Source organism: Protopterus annectens, chromosome 3.part1 (genome assembly GCF_019279795.1).
Source record: "Protopterus annectens isolate FY-2018-M chromosome 3.part1, PAN1.0, whole genome shotgun sequence".
Taxonomy (NCBI): Eukaryota; Metazoa; Chordata; order Ceratodontiformes; family Protopteridae; genus Protopterus; species Protopterus annectens.
Window position 1 is genome coordinate 483,013,961 of NC_056732.1, and position 19,339 is coordinate 483,033,299.

At 41.9% G+C, this 19,339-nt stretch overlaps 1 protein-coding gene across 1 annotated transcript in view; it reads left to right on the forward strand.

The window, feature by feature from the left end:
• Positions 1 to 19,339, forward strand: part of ENPP2 (ectonucleotide pyrophosphatase/phosphodiesterase 2) — a gene marked incomplete in the record, with an annotated part of 2,364,887 nt that overhangs the window by 2,145,371 nt on the left and 200,177 nt on the right. The window contains 2 exon segments of the mRNA XM_044066921.1: positions 764 to 896; positions 1,050 to 1,203. Of these exon segments, the coding sequence (XP_043922856.1) occupies positions 764 to 896; positions 1,050 to 1,203 (287 nt within the window).

Below are 19,339 nucleotides of genomic sequence, written 5' to 3' on the forward strand. Positions count from 1 at the left end.
GCAACCCTAGTTATTAGTGTGTTTAATAACACAAATGCAATTGACAAACACTGAGAACAACACAGTAAGGGAATCCTTTATTTATTTATTTATTTTATTTTACATTTGTTGACCGGGATAGTCCAATTGAAATCATGTCCATTTCAGCAGAGGCCCGAGGAGAAAAACTCCAAGGCAAAAACATACAGCAAAGTCACAAAAATTACATATTGTACACAGTTTATAGTATCTGATAAATATAATATAATCACTTATTCAAAATATCAATCTTAATAACATAGCATATAAAGTAATGTCATAGCATTCAAATTATAGTGGAGGTTCTAGTCAGGATTAGAACACGGACAATAACCAGTGTGTTTTGAAATATTCCTTGAGTTTTTTTTTTTTTTTTTTTTAATTTGGTTAGGGAGGGTTCTAGGCTAAGGTCTGCAGGAAGCAAGTTTCAAGTTTTGCCAACAGAGTTGGGAAACAGAGAATCCCCAACTGAGTTGTTGGTTTTGTATGTTTGAACTAGCAGTCTATTAGATGAGTGAAGTGGCCTCAGGTTATTATAGGGGCCAGTGATGATTTTAAGTGCAGATGTATTATCAGGGTGGTAGAGAACTTTGTAGGCCACTATGAGCTGGTTTTACTAAAGTAGGCTGGGAAATTCTAGCCACCCTAGGAGATTTAGGTTTATTTAGGATCATACATTAGGAGAAAGCAAGTTATTTATTTAATTTGTTAAATCATGTACTTTTTCCCTTTCTTTATTCTGCAGGAGTATGGAACTACTTTCAAAAAGTCCTTGTGAAGAGATATGCTATGGAAAGGAATGGGGTCAATATTATAAGTGGTCCCATCTTTGATTATGACTATGATGGTGTATATGACACACAAGAGAAGAACAAACAGTAAGCCTGTGACTTGGACTGGTTACTCATTTGTTTTATTTATTTTTTTGCTTATTTTTTTGATTTGGGCAAGTTAATGTTTCATTTATATCATTCACTGCTGCTGTTTTATGAATATCTTTCATTGTTTTATTTCTGAACCTTTGTTTCCAGATATGTGAATGGTTCAGTACCAGTTCCAACACATTACTACAGTATAATCACCAGCTGTTTAGATTTCACACAACCGGCAGACAAATGTGATGGTCCTCTGTCTGCTTTTGCTTTCATACTTCCTCACAGATCTGATAACGATGAAAGCTGTAACGTAAGTACAACAGTGTTGATGTAACAAATGTTTGACTTAATTTTCGATTAAAGTAGTTAAACTGCCACTTTGTAGGGAAATCTAATATGTATAATCATACCTCTTAACTGTGCAGAATTTTGCAGAATGTTCATATGTTTAAGTACAATGAAAGAAAAGGTGATACACAAAAAGTTGTATCCAAAACTGGTAAGAAACTCCAACAAAATAAATATCCACTGACAAGCACTTTCGGGTTAAAACCCTTCATCAGATCACCATGATGATGGTATTGTTTTTAATTTATCTTCTTATATTTTGAATAGCGAAGAATTATATGTCTTGAACAAAGGCATGACCTTTGTACCGGACAGACTTAGTGCTTTTAATGAAGTTATGCTTGATATCATGCTTTTTTGTAGAAATTTAGCATTGAAATGTGCTTTTGGTGTTAATAATGAATACAACACAACCCTTAGACAGCCAAGCTGTTATATACCACCTTTCTCTCCAGCTCTTAATTTATTTATAAGTGGCTGTGAACATGACTTGCAGGAATATTTTAAGAATAGGGTGTTTAATGAATACCATAATTTGACACAAAAACAGAAGAAAGCAGTGTCTGATTTAAGTAACAACAAAAATTTAGTCATCAAAACAGCTGATAAAGGGGGAGCAGTGGTAGTATTAGACACTATTATGTATGTCAGAAAAATAGAAGAATTGCTATCAGATAAACATACATATATACAGATTAATCCTGTGGGTGTAAAAATTATAGTAGATAAAGTACATAATTGTTTAAAAAGATTGCTTTTTGAAATGAAAATCAGTGATGATATATATAAATTTTTATTGATAGACAAGGCCGTCATTCCCATCTTTAAAGGTCTACCAAAGATACACAAGTCTCTTCATGACCCACCATTACGACCCATAGTTTCTGGCAGAGGGTGGGTGACAGAAAATATTTCCATATGGTTGGAACATACATTACATCCTTTTATAGATAAATTGTCCACCATACTTAAAGATACAGGGGATTTTTTGCTTAAATTGGGTGATGTGAATAGAGAGAGGACACAAATAAATAGAGATTTTTTGATGGTTACCTTAGATGTTCAAAACCTATTTACTGTAATTAGTAATGACTATGGGGTTCAAGCTGTTAGTGAGGTATTGGCAGATCAGAATGTTGATGAGGAGAAAATAATATTAATCAGTACTTTATTAACCCTGGTTCTAGAAAATAATGTGTTTGTAGGAGCACAACATACATATAGACAGGCACAGGGGGTGGCCATGGGCACTCCCTGTGCCAATACTTATGCCAATATGGTCCTTTGGCATTGGGAAAAGGCTATGATTTTTAATAAGCCAGAATGGATGCAACATATACATTTATATACACGTTTTGTGGACGATATTTTCTTTTTGTGGAAGGGTGATGTTACATCTTTGGATGTTTTTTTAGACTATCTACACTCCACTACTACATTCCTGAAGTTTACTAAGAAATGTTCAACCACAAATATTGATTTTTTAGATGTATGTATACCACAAAATTAAGCTGGCTTTTCATCAAGCCTATAGGAAGGAGTGCTGGAAAAATACAATGCTTTGTTTCGATAGCATGCACCCCCGATATATGTTTTCAAATATTGTTCAGGGCCAGATTGGCAGAATTTCCAGATTGAATCTGGATGATAAGATGTTTGAATGTGAAATGGTTAATTTGAAGAACAACTTTTTAGAAAGGGGCTATAGAGGAGAACTGGTTAATAGAGTGGTTGATACCAATCACACAAAAAGAGACAATAGATTTAAGCCATGGCTTAAATGTAATAAAGGGGAAATAAGAACCACTAATACCACACACAAACGTAATGAACCAAGGGTACTGTTTACATATAGTAGTAATATAGGAGACATCAGGGATATTGTCAACAGAAACTGGAATATTTTGAGGGGAGATAACAAGTTAAGAAATATAGTGGGGGCTTATCCACAATTTGGTTATAGGAGAAACAAGAATCTAAAAGATATCCTTTGTAAAGAGAAAACAGTAACCCAAACTTGTATCCTAAAAGAAAAAAATTGGCAGTGTCCCATGTGGATATTGTAAAGCATGCCAATTTATAAATAAAGATCACACCTTTACACATCCAGTCAGTGGACATGTCTTTAATTTCAAAGCAAAAGCTACCTGTAGGACAAGTAATTTAGTTTACATAGCGGAGTGCACTCAATGCATATGTTTTTATGTTGGCAAGACCAACAATATGTTTAAGGTAAGAATATTGCAACATATGTCTTCAATTAGGAATAAAGATGCACATAATGCTTTATATAAGCATATTGAGACCCACCCCACACATAATTTTAAATTCAAAGCAGTGGTTAATGTTGTCATGAACAATAGGGGGGGTGATGTTAAACTATTAACTGAATCTATGGAGTCCAAATGGATTTTGGAATTGATGGCCCACAGAACTCCGGGCTTAAATGACTGTGTACCTTTAAAACCAGCCTTGCAGAAAAGGCGGGCTTTTTACTAACTCTCATTGGTTGATATGTATTTTAAATATCAGGAAGTGTTTTTAGCATGTGATCTGATGAAGGGTTTTAACCCGAAAGCGCTTGTCAGTGGATATTTATTTTGTTGGAGTTTCTTACCAGTTTTGGATACAACTTTTTGTGTATTTTAATAAAGCAGTGGAACATCCAGCGGAGTCTCACCTTTTCTTTCATTGTACTTATTTTTCGGCTGTTTGGTGAGTCTGAGGCATAGCAATGAACATTATTTGGACAATGTTCAGATGTTTGCCTTGTGTTTTTGGACTGTTCCTCATATTTTTTTGGCAAATTATTGAGAACAAAAGACACTAAATAATGACAGACAGCTGAGTCTCAGGCTTCATATTCTTCAAAAATGCATGCTAATGCAAAACCTGCTATTTGAGCAACTAAGTTTTTAGGTCTTTGCAATCCCCCCTCCCCCACAGTACCATTGTCCAGAATTCTTCTACTGAGTTTGGGAGATATCTGTATAATGAATGAGACAGCACTGTTAAGAAGTTAGAAGTTTGTAAACTCCTTTCCCTGGTATATTTTACTTAATGGAAGAGTAGGAATGCCACAGTGAGTGTGCTGCAGACCAGCAATTTCTGTGCAGTTATTATATACCTTCTCAAAATATACATATTTCTAGTCTTTGTGGCTTCTTTCGAAGTTGAGCTGTGATGTTTATTCCAATCCATTATGCAGAAAACTTAATGTGGACTTCAGTTGCAGACCAATTAAATTGTTTCAGGCACTTGTAAATATGCAGAAGCATTTCTAAATAGAGGAACAAAAGAAAATGTTTTTTTTTTTTTTTATTAGTATTATTCCTGAGAGATCTTCCTTCCATCCCACATTCAACCAGTTGAAATTGACCGAGAGTAACGCATGCACAGCTTTTGTTAAAATTTCAGTAGGACCAGGACGTATGCTGTCTTTCTCTCTGTCTTCAAAGCATAAACATTCAGAGCCCCTCTCCAACATAAAATGTAGAAAGGTTGTTTTGCAAACATAAGGAGCATCAGAATAAATATTTGAGACAGAATTCTTCTCATATCTGTTATGCTCACAATCTTGCAGAAAAGATAAAATCCAGACATATATCCAGGTATTTGCCAGCACATGCACACGTTGCCATTGCTTTTGATAGTCTTTCAGGTGACTCACTAGAATATAAAGTGAAACATGAGTTTTTCCATGTGTGAATGATCAGAGTAAATAAAAGTCTAAGAAAATCCACATATGCGGAGACCCTTAACTGTAACCTGCCCAAGCAACAAGGACCTCTGAAGCTGAAACGCAAACAAACACCAATCACAACCAAAGTGTCACATAGCTCACAACACCAGTATGCCACCCAACAACAGCCCCTAAGGCAAGACAATGTACCTAACACATTAGTCATAGGTGACTATAGTCAGGCACATTAATGTCCCACTCACCAGGCTGAACAAGGAGAAAATTACAGTCAGCTGCCTGTCAGTTGCCAGGATCCACCACATAATGCATGCACTCAAGTCACTCCACAACAAGTACAAATATGACTCTGTCATTGTCCATGTTGGAGTGAATGACTTGAGAAGTACCTCCCTGGTCTACATGAAAGGAGACATGGAAGAGCTCTCGGATCTTGTGGCCCAGGCAGGTATGATCCTAGTCCTGAGTAGCATCCTGCCTTCACCCAGAATGATACCACAATATAAGGACAAAATGATTGACTTCAACAATTGGCTAAGCTTCTGGTGTCATTCAAAGGGGATCCAGTATCTGTCTGCTTGGGACGACATAATCGACAGACCACGATGCTTTGCCAGAGATGGTCTGCACCTGTCACCCCTGGGATTCAGGTTACAGGCTAAGGCTGTTGCCACCCCTATAATGCCTTTTTTAGGCAAAGTTCAAAGGACAAAACCACCACTGTAACAGGTACAAGCATGCAAAATCTGAAGGTAATGCTACTCAATGGTAGAAGTCTAACCCTCAAAATGCACTGTCTCGAGGCACTCTTAAAAATGGAGAATATCGATATCTGTGCAGTAACTGAGACCTGGTTCAAGGCTCCAGAGAGCACCCCTGTAATACCAGGCTACAACTCTTACCACACTTTTGGCCACCAAACCAGGATTGAAACACTTAAGGTGGAGGAGTGTCCATATTCACACCACCAGGCTAGTTGCCCAACACACAATGCGTCTGAAATTCTCCAGGTGCAACTAACACTAGGTAAGACTGCAATCCAAATTGTAGCATGCTACAGATACCCCACCATGCCCCAAGATTCTCACTACACTTTTCTAAACATACTGGAAAATACTAAGATACAAACAAACACCCTAATACTGATTGACTTCAACTACCCTGCCATTAACTGGGAAAACTACTCGTGTACCAACACCTTTGCCCAACGGTTCTTGAAATTCATAAATTCCAACGCTGTGGATCAACTAATCTATTGTCCCACCAGGGGCACCATTATCCTAGACCTGGTCATTACCAATATGGGAAATCGATGCTCCACACCTATGGTCACCCCCTCGTTGGTCAGGTCAGACCATAAGCTAATCACCCTTAACATCCACATCCCCCCCCCCCCCCAAGTTAGGAAACCTCCATAAAAACTTCTCCAAAGTCAACTTCATGCTACTCATGTCAGAAGTGACAAACTTCATGACACCCATGCAGACGGGAACTGAAAGTTCAACTGCTGACTCCTACACTATGGCACTGTATGAGCACATCCACTCATGCATGAATCGTGCCATCCCAAATAGAACCAAGATGCTCTCCTCAAAAAAAATGAAGTCAATCTGGTGGTCCCCTGCCATAAACAAACTTTACAACAAAAGGAAGAAACTGTTGCAGAAAAGAGGAAAATCCCAGGATGCAAAAAACTCCCTTACCAGCCTCAGTAAGAAGCTGAGATCCCTCATAAAATCCTCTAAAGCTAGTTACGAAAAGAAAATTTCCAAAGACAACCACAAGGCATTCTATAACTATGTCAAGAATCTAAATGACAACGCTCAGATCTGCTCTGAGCTACAACAGAATGGCATTAAATATACTGATCCAGAGGATATTGCCAATATCCTGGCAGATCGATTCAGTGCCAACTTCACTCCCCTCTCACCCCCTAAGTGGCCCATCTTAATACCGGAAGATTGCCAAATTCTGGTAATAACGGCCACACAGGTAAAAAAAACACTCTCCAGAGCTAAGAATACAGCATCCATGGGACCAGATGACATCCCGGGCTGTGTACTGCATGAACTACAAAATGAACTGGCACCTCACCTAAGTGTCATGTTTAATCATAGCCTCACTTCAAGGCTTCTTGCCCACTGAGTGGCGCACAGCTGCAGTTATCCCACTCCACAAGGGAGGATCCACCTTGGATCCTGGGAACTACCGACCCATCAGTCTAACTGATCTGCAAGGCCATGGAACATATTATCATGGAATTTATAAACAAAGACATTAGCAACCTTCAAACACTGGACCCCACCCAATTTGGGTTCGTGAAGGACTGTTCTTGTCTCCTGAACCTGATTGACTTCTTCAAATCAGTCTCCAGAGCCGTGGATGAGGGTAAGGCAGTCCACAGCCTATCTGGACCTCGCCAAGGCCTTTGACACCATCCTCCACTCTGAAATCATAGATAAACTTACTAAGCTGGGCATTGATCCCTACATCACTCGATGGGTTGCCAACTGGCTTACTGACAGAACCCACACTGTAAAAGTAGCTTACTCCAAATCCAGCTCCAGACAATTGGAGTACCTCAGGGTTCAGTCCTGAGACCACTCTTGTTTGGCATCTACTCTGAAGTACAGGCCAGTACTAAGGGACTCTGGCTAACAAAGTTTGCAGATGACTTCAAACTGGGAGCCATTATTGAATCTCCAAATGATGTGGATACTCTACAAAAGGGCCTTACAGAAACAGATGCTTGGTTCCAGAGCCATGAGCTCAAGCACAATGCCAAGAAATGTATAGTTATCCCCTTTGGGAAAAAACATGTACCCATGAATTACCACATAGGTGGCAGTACACTGAATGCAGAAAGTGTGATGAGACTTTGGGACACAGGTGGACAGTGGTCTCACCTTCGATAACCACATCGTCACAACAGTCAGGAAATCCTTCTATGTGGCACACCTCATCACTAAGGACTTTTCATCCAGAAAAAAGGAGGTCATTGTCCCACTGTACTCAGCCCTCATTAGACCCATTATAGAATACAATGCCCCATTTGGTATGTACCTCTCAAGACACCTGCAACAACTGGAAAGGCCGCAGAAATACCTCACTAAAAGAAACACAGGCCTAAAGCAGATGTCCTATGCTGACCGCCTTAAAAAACTCCAGCTATACTCTGTCGCATATTGTCTACTCAGAGGTGATCTCTGCTTAACATACAAGGCCTTGTCAAACCCAGAGCTGTTGGACATGCTACACTTAAAGAAATCCCAATCCGTCAGAGCCACATGCTCCAGGGATCTGAACCTTGTCATCACAATAAACAAAACATGTTGGGAGGGATAGGTTCCTGACCCAGAGACTCCCCAGAGTCTGGAATAGACTGCCCATACATGTCAAGTAGAGCGCCTCCTTGGCCCCCTTCAAGGAACCTTGACGATTGGATGGGAGAAAAGAAATTCACCCTGGGGATCACGTCAGTCACCCTGCTAGACATGGGTCCAGGAAGTAAATAGTGTGGGAAGAAATAGCCAGGGAATTTTTATGGCTAGGCTTGTATAGGCCCTAAGACCAATAGCCTAGTACCAACCTATGAACCTATAAAATCCCTCAGTCTGAGCCAACACTTTGCTGCAGTTTTAACACTCATTAGCTGGTCAGAAATTTTAAACTTGTATCAAAGCCAAAATGGATAACCGTAAAACAGAGATCGAGCTTACTTTTAGGATTCCCAACTCCACACAGTTGCTCCCCTTGTAGCTAGGCTTCATTAAAAAAAAAAACTTCCTCATACAACCTGAGACACTACTCACAGGCCAGACCATCTCTCATTAGCCTTAAAAGCAAACTCCGCAGCACTGCACATGCTTTCTCCCCATTGACAGTAAGGAAATCAGCACTTATTCCAAGTTCAGAATGCAGCTCAAAAAAGCAATTCTTTATCCATGCCAAATGCTTTTACTTTAACACAGGACATATCACCTAAACTGTCTCATTTCTGAGTGTCTTCTCCTGTCTCGAAATTCATTGAAGATTGACACACTTTAGAAACCAATGTGTATATTGTACATTGCACTCTGCTTGATTGTACAACTTCTGAGATAGAGATTTCTGTGCCACCACTGATGGTCCCCAGTTCTCTAAGCTTTCTAGTAGCTGTCACTAGTGAGACTATAAGCAGAAAGCATCATTCTGCCATATCCTCTTCCTATCACTGTACAAGTACAGGAATTGGAGACGTACAAAGTTATTAAAGCAAGCTAGACACACCTCCACCTAGAAAAGAGAGAGATATTCATCCTATTGAACACTGCTGCAGTAGCCATATAGGTTATATCCTGCCAAGGATATAACAGTCGGGCCAGCTTCCAAAGCTTTAGGGCATCTTTCACATGCCCAAATTGTCAGGCAGCTCCAGCTGAGCTGACTGAAAGAGAAGTTTGGTCATGAAGCCTTTCAGAGCTTTACAGCTGCCAAAAAAGTACGCTCCTCTGAGGCATTTGAGGAGCAATGGTCAGCTTGTGTTGTTTATTTGCTGGGCAGACAAGTTCCCTTTGGGTTGGGGGAACCTTCTGTTTTCTTATTTCTGTTGCTATTTTGTCATGTTCCTCTTTAGGAATCTTATTTTTTTTAAAGCTAGGAATGTTGTGTTCTAACGGACTGTCAAGAGACTGTAATGTACTTTTAAATGAAACCCTTGTATTTCCTGACAGTTTCAAAGTGGTGCAAAGTAAGTGAAAACATTTTTCTGTGTATAAATTGTGTTTATTTTATTTTTGTGGGGCTAGAAAAAATGTTTTGAAGTGTTTTTGTTTTACTGTTTTCTTTCAGAAAAGTAACTTTTGCAGACTGGTAGTGTTTACTGGCATTTGCTGCTTGTCTTCCCCATGAAAGAGGCACTGTTTTGACATGACCACGGAACAGACTACCAGTCCCATAGTTGGTCCTTCTTCCAGCCACAGAAGGAAACTAAGCAAACAGCTTTTGCCACCACAGTAGGCTAGGAATTTACATCAGCTGCAGATGGGTGATTCTGCTGTGACCATTTGATGTATCTCAGGCCACTCATCTTTTAGCCAGGGTCTCTCTGGTATATCACCTATAGCCTCTATGGACCAGGGGTTATCCACATCCTATGTGGCTGTTGGGTATCCTCAAGGTGCAGAGCCACTGTTGTCAGTCTTGGGAGAGGGAACAAGGAAGGTGTCCCTGTTGTGTCAGAATGCTGTACCCATCCCCGGAGAAGCTGCTGCTGTCATTGGTAACATGGATGTTCCCATTTTTCCTATCAAAATGAAACAGAAAACCATGCATCTATCTACTGCTCCTCAAATTTCTTTGGATGTGAGTAATTTACTGGAGCTGGCTCAGGGTTCAGTTCAGGCTAGTGATCCTTCTTGTAAAGTAGTTCTGGTAAAGGAAACAAGAATACCTCTTTTCCTGAAGACATTCAGGATTCTGAATCTGAACAGGAAGACGCAGGGAAGAAAGCATTTTTTTCCTTACATTTCTGATTCAGACTCCAAGTAGAGCTCAGTTTCTGATTCTCCCTGTGAGATTTCTCTTTCTCTGATACTATTGCTGGAATGTGCCAGCATTTTCAGTGGGAGAACACTAAAGTTTTTTAGTCCCTCAGAAAATACTGAGTTGTTACAGAAGGTTTTTTCAGAACTTACACACATTCTTCCTCTTCTCTCTGCTTTAGAGGATGTGTCTATTACATATTACTCTCAGTAATTTTCCTGATACTCAGCCATCTGCCCCTAAGAAGGCATATAGAATGTTTCAAGTTTCCCAGTCTTGTAAATGTTTGTATACTATTCCCAGACATGACTCAGCAGCTATAGCTCTAGTTGAACCTGCTGCTGTTAAACACCTAGTCACTTCCAGTCCTACTCATTCTGATAAAAATGGAAATACTGTTGATAGGTAACAGGAAAAAAGTGGTTCCCTATTACTAGAGCGAAAGTCCGTTTAAGTGAATCCATAAACGTCGACACGCATTGCGCGAACCGGCATTACAGCGAACGTCCAAAACCGTGAATTTGGAAATGTCGAATTACCATGGTTGGCCCATCTGTGGTATAGCTCCATAAGGTAAGTGTGTGATAGTTACGGACCTGAGGGTTAGGGTGCAGGTTAAGGTAAGTGCATAGATAGTTAATGTATGTAAGATTTAGTGTAGGGTTAGGAGTAGAGTTTTGGTAAATTTATGTATGTGGATTATTTATTTTGTTTGTTTATATTTTTGTAGGGGAAGTGTGTGGTAGTTACGGACCTTAGGGTTAGGGAGGGGTTAAGGATTATGCATAGATAGTTGTGTATGTGGGGTTTAGTATAGGGCTGGAAGTAGGGTTTTGGTGCTTTACTTTAGGGTTAGAAGTAGGGTTTGGTTAGTGTATGTATGTGGTTTATTTATTTTGTTTGGGTAGGTAGTATGTAGCGGGTGGTGGGGTTGGCCGACTATGACAGTTCGTGATTTAAAATTTCGCGGTTTAGTGCGTTCGGTATTCTCGCGGTTCGTGCTGGTGTTTTGGTATTCGCTCAAAAGGAGTTTCACTCTGGTAATATAGATCCAAAAAAGTATATGCTTCTGCAACTTTGGTTTTCAGAATCTTGAATTGTCAAGCCCATATGTTAAAGTTGTTTGCTCTGACTAATTGTGAAAGTATGAGAAATGTTTTATCTGCAGATTTTTCTTGTGAGGAAAATATGTTTTAAATAACTTAAGTTTCTTCTACTGCACAGGTCACTATTTGCTGCTTATAGTGTGTATGACTCTGTTGATACTTCGTCCAGGGCTATATAGTCATGGTACTGTTTTGAGGAGGCTTGGATGGCTGCATTCCCAGAATCTTCCAAATGATGTTAAAAATAAGATTTTAAATTTACCCTCGGATAGAGATTTAGCCTTTCTGCTGCAGAGATGATCAAAAAGTGTGATGAAAGGGACAGGCTGATTCAGGGTAATCTCTAAGATTTTTCTGCCTTTTTCCAAATTTTCTGAGGGGTTTTCTATTTCCTTATCCAATTTTAGCAAAAAAGCAGAGTTAGTAGTCTCAACAAAATACAGATAAACAGACATTTAAGAAAAAATAGCAAGGGCATTCCAAAAAGAAGTCTCAAGCCTCCTAGAACAAAGGACCGTCCAACAAGTCAGAATGACTGTTCAAGAGACTTTGTGACCCCTCCTCCCACCGTCGCCCTTTTTTCTTCCAGAAAGTCTGAATCTCCATTTTTCCCTTTAGCAACAGTTAATTCCAGACAAATGGGTTCCGAAAGTTACAGATCAGATCATCAAGGTTACAGATGGCAATGGCAGGAAATTCCTCCTTTCCAGGGGATCATTTCTCATCCTCCAGATTGCTCTCTTATTTCCACCAGTTCTTCATCAATAGCTTTTCCAAGGAATGATAGAACCAGTTCCTCCTTCCCGGGTTGGAAAGTGTTTTTATTCAAGAATGTTCCTAGTGCCAAATAACGAAAATGCTTGGAGACCAGCTGTGGAGCTTTCTTTCATAAACCAGTTTGTGATAGTTCCCAAATTCAGAATGATGTCACTTCACTATCCGTTACCTCTTCTTCCTCTTTCAAGTTCCCTGGTAACACTAGACTTAAAAGATGTTTATCACATCCCTATTCATCCAGACTTCAGTCATTTCTTAAGGTTTTGTGTGTCTGGATCACATTAGCAATTCTCTACCATACCCTTTGGATTATCCACTACACCAGGAGTGTCCACGAAGTGCCTAACTCCAGTTGAAGCTCATTGCAGGGTATAGGGTATCCGTGTAATCTATATCTAGATCTGTTTTTAAGTTTTTCCACTCTGGTCTTGGTCACTGCAAGGGAATACCTTTGGATTTTGGGTCTCATGGTATATATTATTCTCATGATACGCCTGGCAATACTCAAATTGAGAGAGAGATGTACAGTGGTATTTTGAAATCTCTTTGGTCACAGCACCAGCACTCTTTATCTTTTCAAATTGCAGTGATGGGATTTGTCAGAAGAGACATCATTTGCTGGAGACAAAAGATGTTGTTAAATCCAGGTCTTCCCTTCTCCAAAGCTGTCAATCACCACGGATGCCTCAGACTTTGCTTGTGGAGCAGTTTCGGGAAGGATAAAAGTACACAGGGTGTAGGATACTAGGGACAGATGGAAGCACATGAATATCAAGGAAGTGCTTTCCCTGATCAAGGCACTCAACTCTTTGAAATATCTTTGGTCCCTGAGGCCTTTTCAAATGGTTACAGACAATACCACAGTCATGTGGTACATTAGCAAGCAAGGGAGAACCAGGTCATACCCCCTTTGCAGACTAGCCATGTTAGCTTAGGATACAGCTTCACAGCACAACCTCACTTTACAGACATCCTACATTACATCAGAGCAAAAGTGTGTGGCAGGCAAGCTGAGCAAAACTACAGCAGACCCTCACAAATGAAAAATAGATGGGGTCTTCCAAGATTTGATCCATCTGTGGCAAGTTCCTTAACTATACCGCTTTGCTTCGACTCTGAAGATTCGTCTGGTAAGATTCTGTTCCAGGACTCCATGCAAGAAGACATGGAAGACTGATGCCTTTTCTTTTACTTGGGCAGGAATGTTTCTGTATGCTTTTTCTCCCTGTCCACTAATGTTCAGCCTACTTATGAGGATTCAGAAGGAATTTCCTAAGGTTATTGTGGTGACTTCCTCTGGCCTAGTGAACCCTGGTTCTCCCTTCTTTTGGAGTGGCCAGAGGCATTTACCATAAGCTTCCTCACGGACTGAATCTACTCAGACAAGAACAGAGGTGTTTGATGCACCCTGATATCTGTCAGCTTTAACTGACTGCCTGGAGGATAAGGAATTAATTCCTTTTAGGCACCTGTTTACTGAGGACATGCAGCAGGTACTTATGGAGGCAAGAAAGCCTGATACTAGAAAATCATATATTAGCAAATGAAAAAGGTTTTCTAATTGGTGCTAACCACATAGTCAGCACCCATTCAGGGCTAGTTGTTCTCTGGTTTTACAATACTTTTGTGAGTTACTATCATATGGCCTTTTGTATTCCCCTGTCAAGGTTTATTTATTGGCCGTTTCAGCATGTCTGCCCATGGTTCCTTCTCTTTCAGTGCAGTCTCATGTCAAAATGTTTTTGAACGAGGTTTTGCATAACATGCCTCCAAGAAAAGCAGAGGCCCATCCTTAGGAACTTAATTTTCTGTTTGAGAAACTAACACTTGCTCCTTTTGAACCAGCTGACTTCTAGTTCTTTACTTGGAAAATAGTTTTACTGATTGCTCTGCAAGAATGGTATCTGAGTTACAAGATGTTATGGTGATCCACTCTATCTCATTTTCTGTAAGGACAGGGTTTCTTTGAGAACTAATCCTTTTTATGCCTGAAGCGGTATTTGAGTTTACTTTGTCAGTCTATCCATCTCCCTGTTTTCTTTCCTGAACCTAAAAATGAGAGAGAAGAGGGTACATCATACCTCAGATGTCCACAAACAACTCAAATACTATCTTAACAGAGCTAAATCTTTAAGATCTTCAGATCAGTTCATTTCTTGTGAAATTAAGAAGGGATAACTTGTGTCAGAACAGGCTATTTCCAAATAGTTTTAAAATACCACCAAGACCACCGATCCAAGAAGTAAACAATCTTAATGAAACACTTAGCGCCTCGGCTTGCACAGCCTTCCAAGAGAAAAAAACATTACAAAACATTCTTTACTTAAATATAGCATATTGCACAAGACAATCAATTAAGCATACAATTTAAGTCCCATACTTACAGTTACATTCCTTGTTGAGTCCCTGAGGCTCCAAAGTTTTATTTTTTGCCCTTTTTTTTTTTTTTTTTAAGTTGTATTTGTTGTTTTTATGGCCACTGATCCTGCAAGTAATGTGCCACGTCCCTTTAGGGATAATACTATTGATGGCAGCCAAAGGGCTATTCAGTTTGTTTTACAACTAAATGAGAGAGACTCTAGAAATTTAGAAGCAGTTGGTACTTCTGATGTGTCCGGTACTGGTAATTCGGCTACTCTTGAAGCGGCTATTTAGGATCCGGCTATGGCTACTGCTTGGGAGCATTTTATGGGGGAAAGAGCACGTCGTTTTGTGAACCCTTTTCAAACTTTGGGCTCTTCCACTGTGACTACTTTATCAGCAGAGGCTGTAAATCTGAGGGAGAACCTGGAAAATCTGCTGCAGAAGGAGGCCAGTACACATATCAACATTCTTTGTCTTCAGTGGTATGTACAGCTGAATATTACCCCGAGGGGTCTGAGAGCATACAAAGCACCTACAACCCCCCTTTGAAGAGGCGAATGCTGTGGATATGGTCTTTCGAAAGAGATGGGTCCAAGCAGCTCACCAGTGTTCTACTGAATGGGTACACATCCTAATTGAGAGGGGTGAGTTAAAGAAGCTAAGGCATAAAGAAGAAATCAGAATGGTGAGTGTTGAACTTGATAAACTTTTAGCATCTGTTAAATTGACTATTATGCTGGAAGAAATTAATGGCAGACTTGTGGACTTTGAAGAATTACTAGTTGAGCGTAAAAGCCACAAAATTAACAGAGACATTAAGGATTACAGTCTTGATAAAGTGTTTCTTTAGAAAAGAAAACATAATAGATGTTTTTCATCTAGAAGCAGAAGTAAGAATGGTAGCAATGATGTTAGGTGGGGTAAAAATGTTTCTGCTTCTTCCTCAGTTTCTTTTGCTGCTTCTGAGGAGGCAGATGTGATTGCTAGAGCCGAGGGGAATGTGGAACAGTTTCCAGCCCTGGCCAAAGCACAAAATTCGAAAGATATGCAGAATCGCTTTCGGAATTCCACTTCTGCCAGAACAGACTTTAACAGAAAATGGGACCACAATGAATGGGGCCAGCAAAAGAACTTATAATAAGAAGGGACATAAGAAAAAACGCTGGTATTAATGTATTTTGTGGCAATGTACAAGTGTTAAATCTGTCCAAACATGAAATTTCTGATGTGGTTATGTCTTGGCCTTAAATTTATACCAGCTGCTTTACCAAGAATACATGTACTTAAAAGTGAAATATTTTCTTTCAGTAGAAAATTGCATTTGGTATATTACTTTAAACAAGAGGGTAGGGTTGTGCCTACTGACTGTTATGAAAGTGATGGTGGTGATTCTTTTCACTCGTTTGTCATCTCTGGAAGATTTGATGTAATGGGATCCTATCTCGCCTACATTCATAACTGATGGGTTCGGAGCCGATCCGTCGGCTCCGACTCGGCCACTATACACTAGAACGAAGTCTCTCATTGGCTGGGCTACCCCTTATCCCATAATGCACCACGCCTGCTTCCCCAGATCTCGTTTGCCGCTTTTCAAGCCAGATGTGGTCTCGACTTGGCTGGAGCTAAGTGTTTTTTTCTTGACCTTTTGGTCTTTTTGGACTGGGGTTTCTGTCAGAATTTAATAAAATAGCTGTTTTAACAGCTTTGTGAGCGTTTGTGGTCAGTTTGGTGTAAAATTAAATTTTATTCTTTTTCGCGCTACTTGTGTACTGGGCAAGGCCCGTTTAAGTTAGAGGGCCTTTGCCCTTATTGTATGTTTATCTATTTTTTTGTTGTGCGACTGAAATAGTTTTCGGGCTAAGCCCGTTTAAGTTAGAGGGCTTTAGCCCACGTAGTTCCTTTCTCTGTGTTTTTGACCTGTTGTGTCGGGCTAAGCCCGTTTAAGTTAGAGGGCTTTAGCCCAAAAATTAGTTACTGTTTTTTTCTAGCTATCAGTTTCCTGTCTCTTCTACTGAAAATGTCTAAGGAGCAAAAATCAGGGTTCAAAAAGTGTGCTAAATGTAGTTATAAAATGTCTATTACAGACAGCCATGCTGTCTGCGTGTACTGTTTAGGGCCTAAACATTTACAGGATACTTGCAGTGTGTGTCACGCTTTTTCCTCCAGGGTTCTCCAGGAGAGAAAAAACAAGCTGATATTTAGAGGTCTGATTAAGCCTTCATTTGAGGAAGCTTTGGCTTCATCTCCAGCTTCTAAAAAGAAGAGATTGTCGGCTCCGACCAGTCCGTCGGGCCCGACACCAAAGAAGCATAGATCGTCGGCTCCGACCAGTCCGTCGGACCCGACAGCTAAGAAACAAGGGTCGACTTCTTCTTCCTCTGCTCCAATGGCTTCGGAATCGATGGTTGAAGGGTCTGCCACAGTGCTTTTTCCCTCGGCTCCATTGGTATCGGAGCCGCAGGTTAGTGCATCAAGAGGCCAATCACCTACTTCGGCTCCTTTGGTCTCGGAGCCGTTGGAGGTGTGCAGCTCAGACTCTTCCCCTCGGCTCCGGAGCCTCCTTCGGCGCCGACACTGTTGCAAACGGTCCCGGTCTCGGGTCCGATAGTGCTGGAACCCTTTCGGAGCCGATCCCCTGCTTTATCTGAGCCGAGGCAGAAGTCTTCTCGGCCCCAATCTGTTTCCTCCAAATCCTCTAGGTTGTCGGATTCGGATTTGGATAGGGTTATCCAGAGGCTGTTCCAGTCCCCAGTTTATACTAAAATGATCTCGGCTCCAGCCCACGCGGCTTCGGAGCCGATTCCACATCCCATGCATCTGATTCCTCCTCCGACCCCCTTGGAGCCGTTGGAGTCGGTGCAGGTAGAACGCAGCGGAATCGTCCAGTCGGAGCAGGGACCCCCTCAGAGTTTCTCTGCTCCGACCTTCATTCCTACCCTGTCCTCGGTGTCAGGGTTTGGTACCGGGTCTTCCTCGGTGGGGGCCGAGGGCAACACTGTGGAGCTCGCCTCTTCAATGCCCAGTCTTTCCCTCGGAGCATCGGCCGCAGGTATTCCCGGTACCGCCGTTGTCTCTCAGCAAGTGCCCTCTGCAGAGTCTGGAGGTCCTGCTTTTGAGGCCATGGGGAGTGCGCTGGCCATGACCTTGCCAGTTCAGCAGGTTCCTACCTCACCGTCCCAAGTTTTGGGTACTGGTGCCTCTGGAGACATTCTTTCCCACGACAGTGGGGCCCCAGGGCCTGAGGATACCCCCTTGGAGGGTTCCCTTCTTCCGGGGGTCCTTCTGAATCCGCTTCGGATGAACCCCCAAGGAAGAATCTGTGTAAGAGGAAGCACGTTGATTCCCAAGATGAATCCGTCACTTCAGATACTGAACTCGATGATGCGGAGGGGTCCCCTAAATCGTCCTCAGATGACGTCTCCTTCTCGGATATCCTTGAGATCTTGAGACAGAGAGGCGATTGGCAATCCAAAGCCCCTACCGCTGAGGGGTCAGTTTTCCTCGAGGCCTTCGGGGCCCAGCCTTCCTCCTCCTGGGTGTCTCCACCCTTCGACGAGTTATTGGATCTAATCTCTCAGAGGGTGTGGGAACGTCCTGATACGGCGGAACCGGTGCCTGCCAGGCCCAATAAGTTTCTTTCAGCCCCTCCCCAGAAGGAATTCCTTACTAAGGGTGTTGCAGTTGATGCTATGGTGGTGGCATCTGCCACTCAGCAGGACGTGGCAGAGGCTTCAACGTCTATTCATCCTCCTAATAAGGATTCTAGGAGCATGGATAGGTACGGGAAGCGTACCCTTTCTTCAGCGACCTTTACTCTGCGGTCGCTGAACTATCTCTGTCATTTTACAAGGCTCCAAAGGGACCTCCTCAAGGAGTTAGGAGAGTCCCTTGCGGGTAACCTTCCTGAGGCGTTAGCACAGACCGTAGGCGCCCAGATGACCACCCTATCTTCTATTGTCAACTCGTCCATGAGGCACATTTCCTATGCAGCCGAAGGGGCGAGTAGAGCAGCGGGCACAGGAGTGGCTTTTAGGAGACAAGCCTGGTTATGCTTGTGTCCACTCGCGGAGGCCTTTAAGTCTTCCTTCGCCGACGCCCCCTTTGATGGGTCTTCTTTGTTTGGACCCAAGGTGAAGGACACACTTACTCGGTGCGAGCAGGAGGGCAAGACCTTGACTGCCATTGGGGCCCGTTTTTCCGCTCCCTCTAGACCTTATCCCAAGGCCCAGAGAAGAGGGAAAATGTGGTTCAGGAAATCCCAAAAGTTCTTCTCTACTCCACCGAGTGATCCCCCCTCCAGAGGCAGGGGGGGGTTCAGGAAGACGCTGCCCTAGAGGCGGCAGAAGCCCCCGTAACTCTGGAGACCGCGACTCCTTTCGTGGTTCCTCCTACCCTCAACATCCCTAGGATGTTGCCCGGCTGTGCTTCTCCGGAGCCAGTCGGGGGTCATTTTGCAAAACACCCACAGGCTTGGGAATCGATAACCAAGGATCAGTGGGTGCTTCGCATTGTAACCGGAGGCTACCTCATCCCCTTTTTCAGGCCCCCTCCTCCTTCAAGGAGAATCCCAGACATGCCACCCAGTCAACGGGATCTGACAGCCGTAGAAGTTTCAAAGCTGCTAAGCA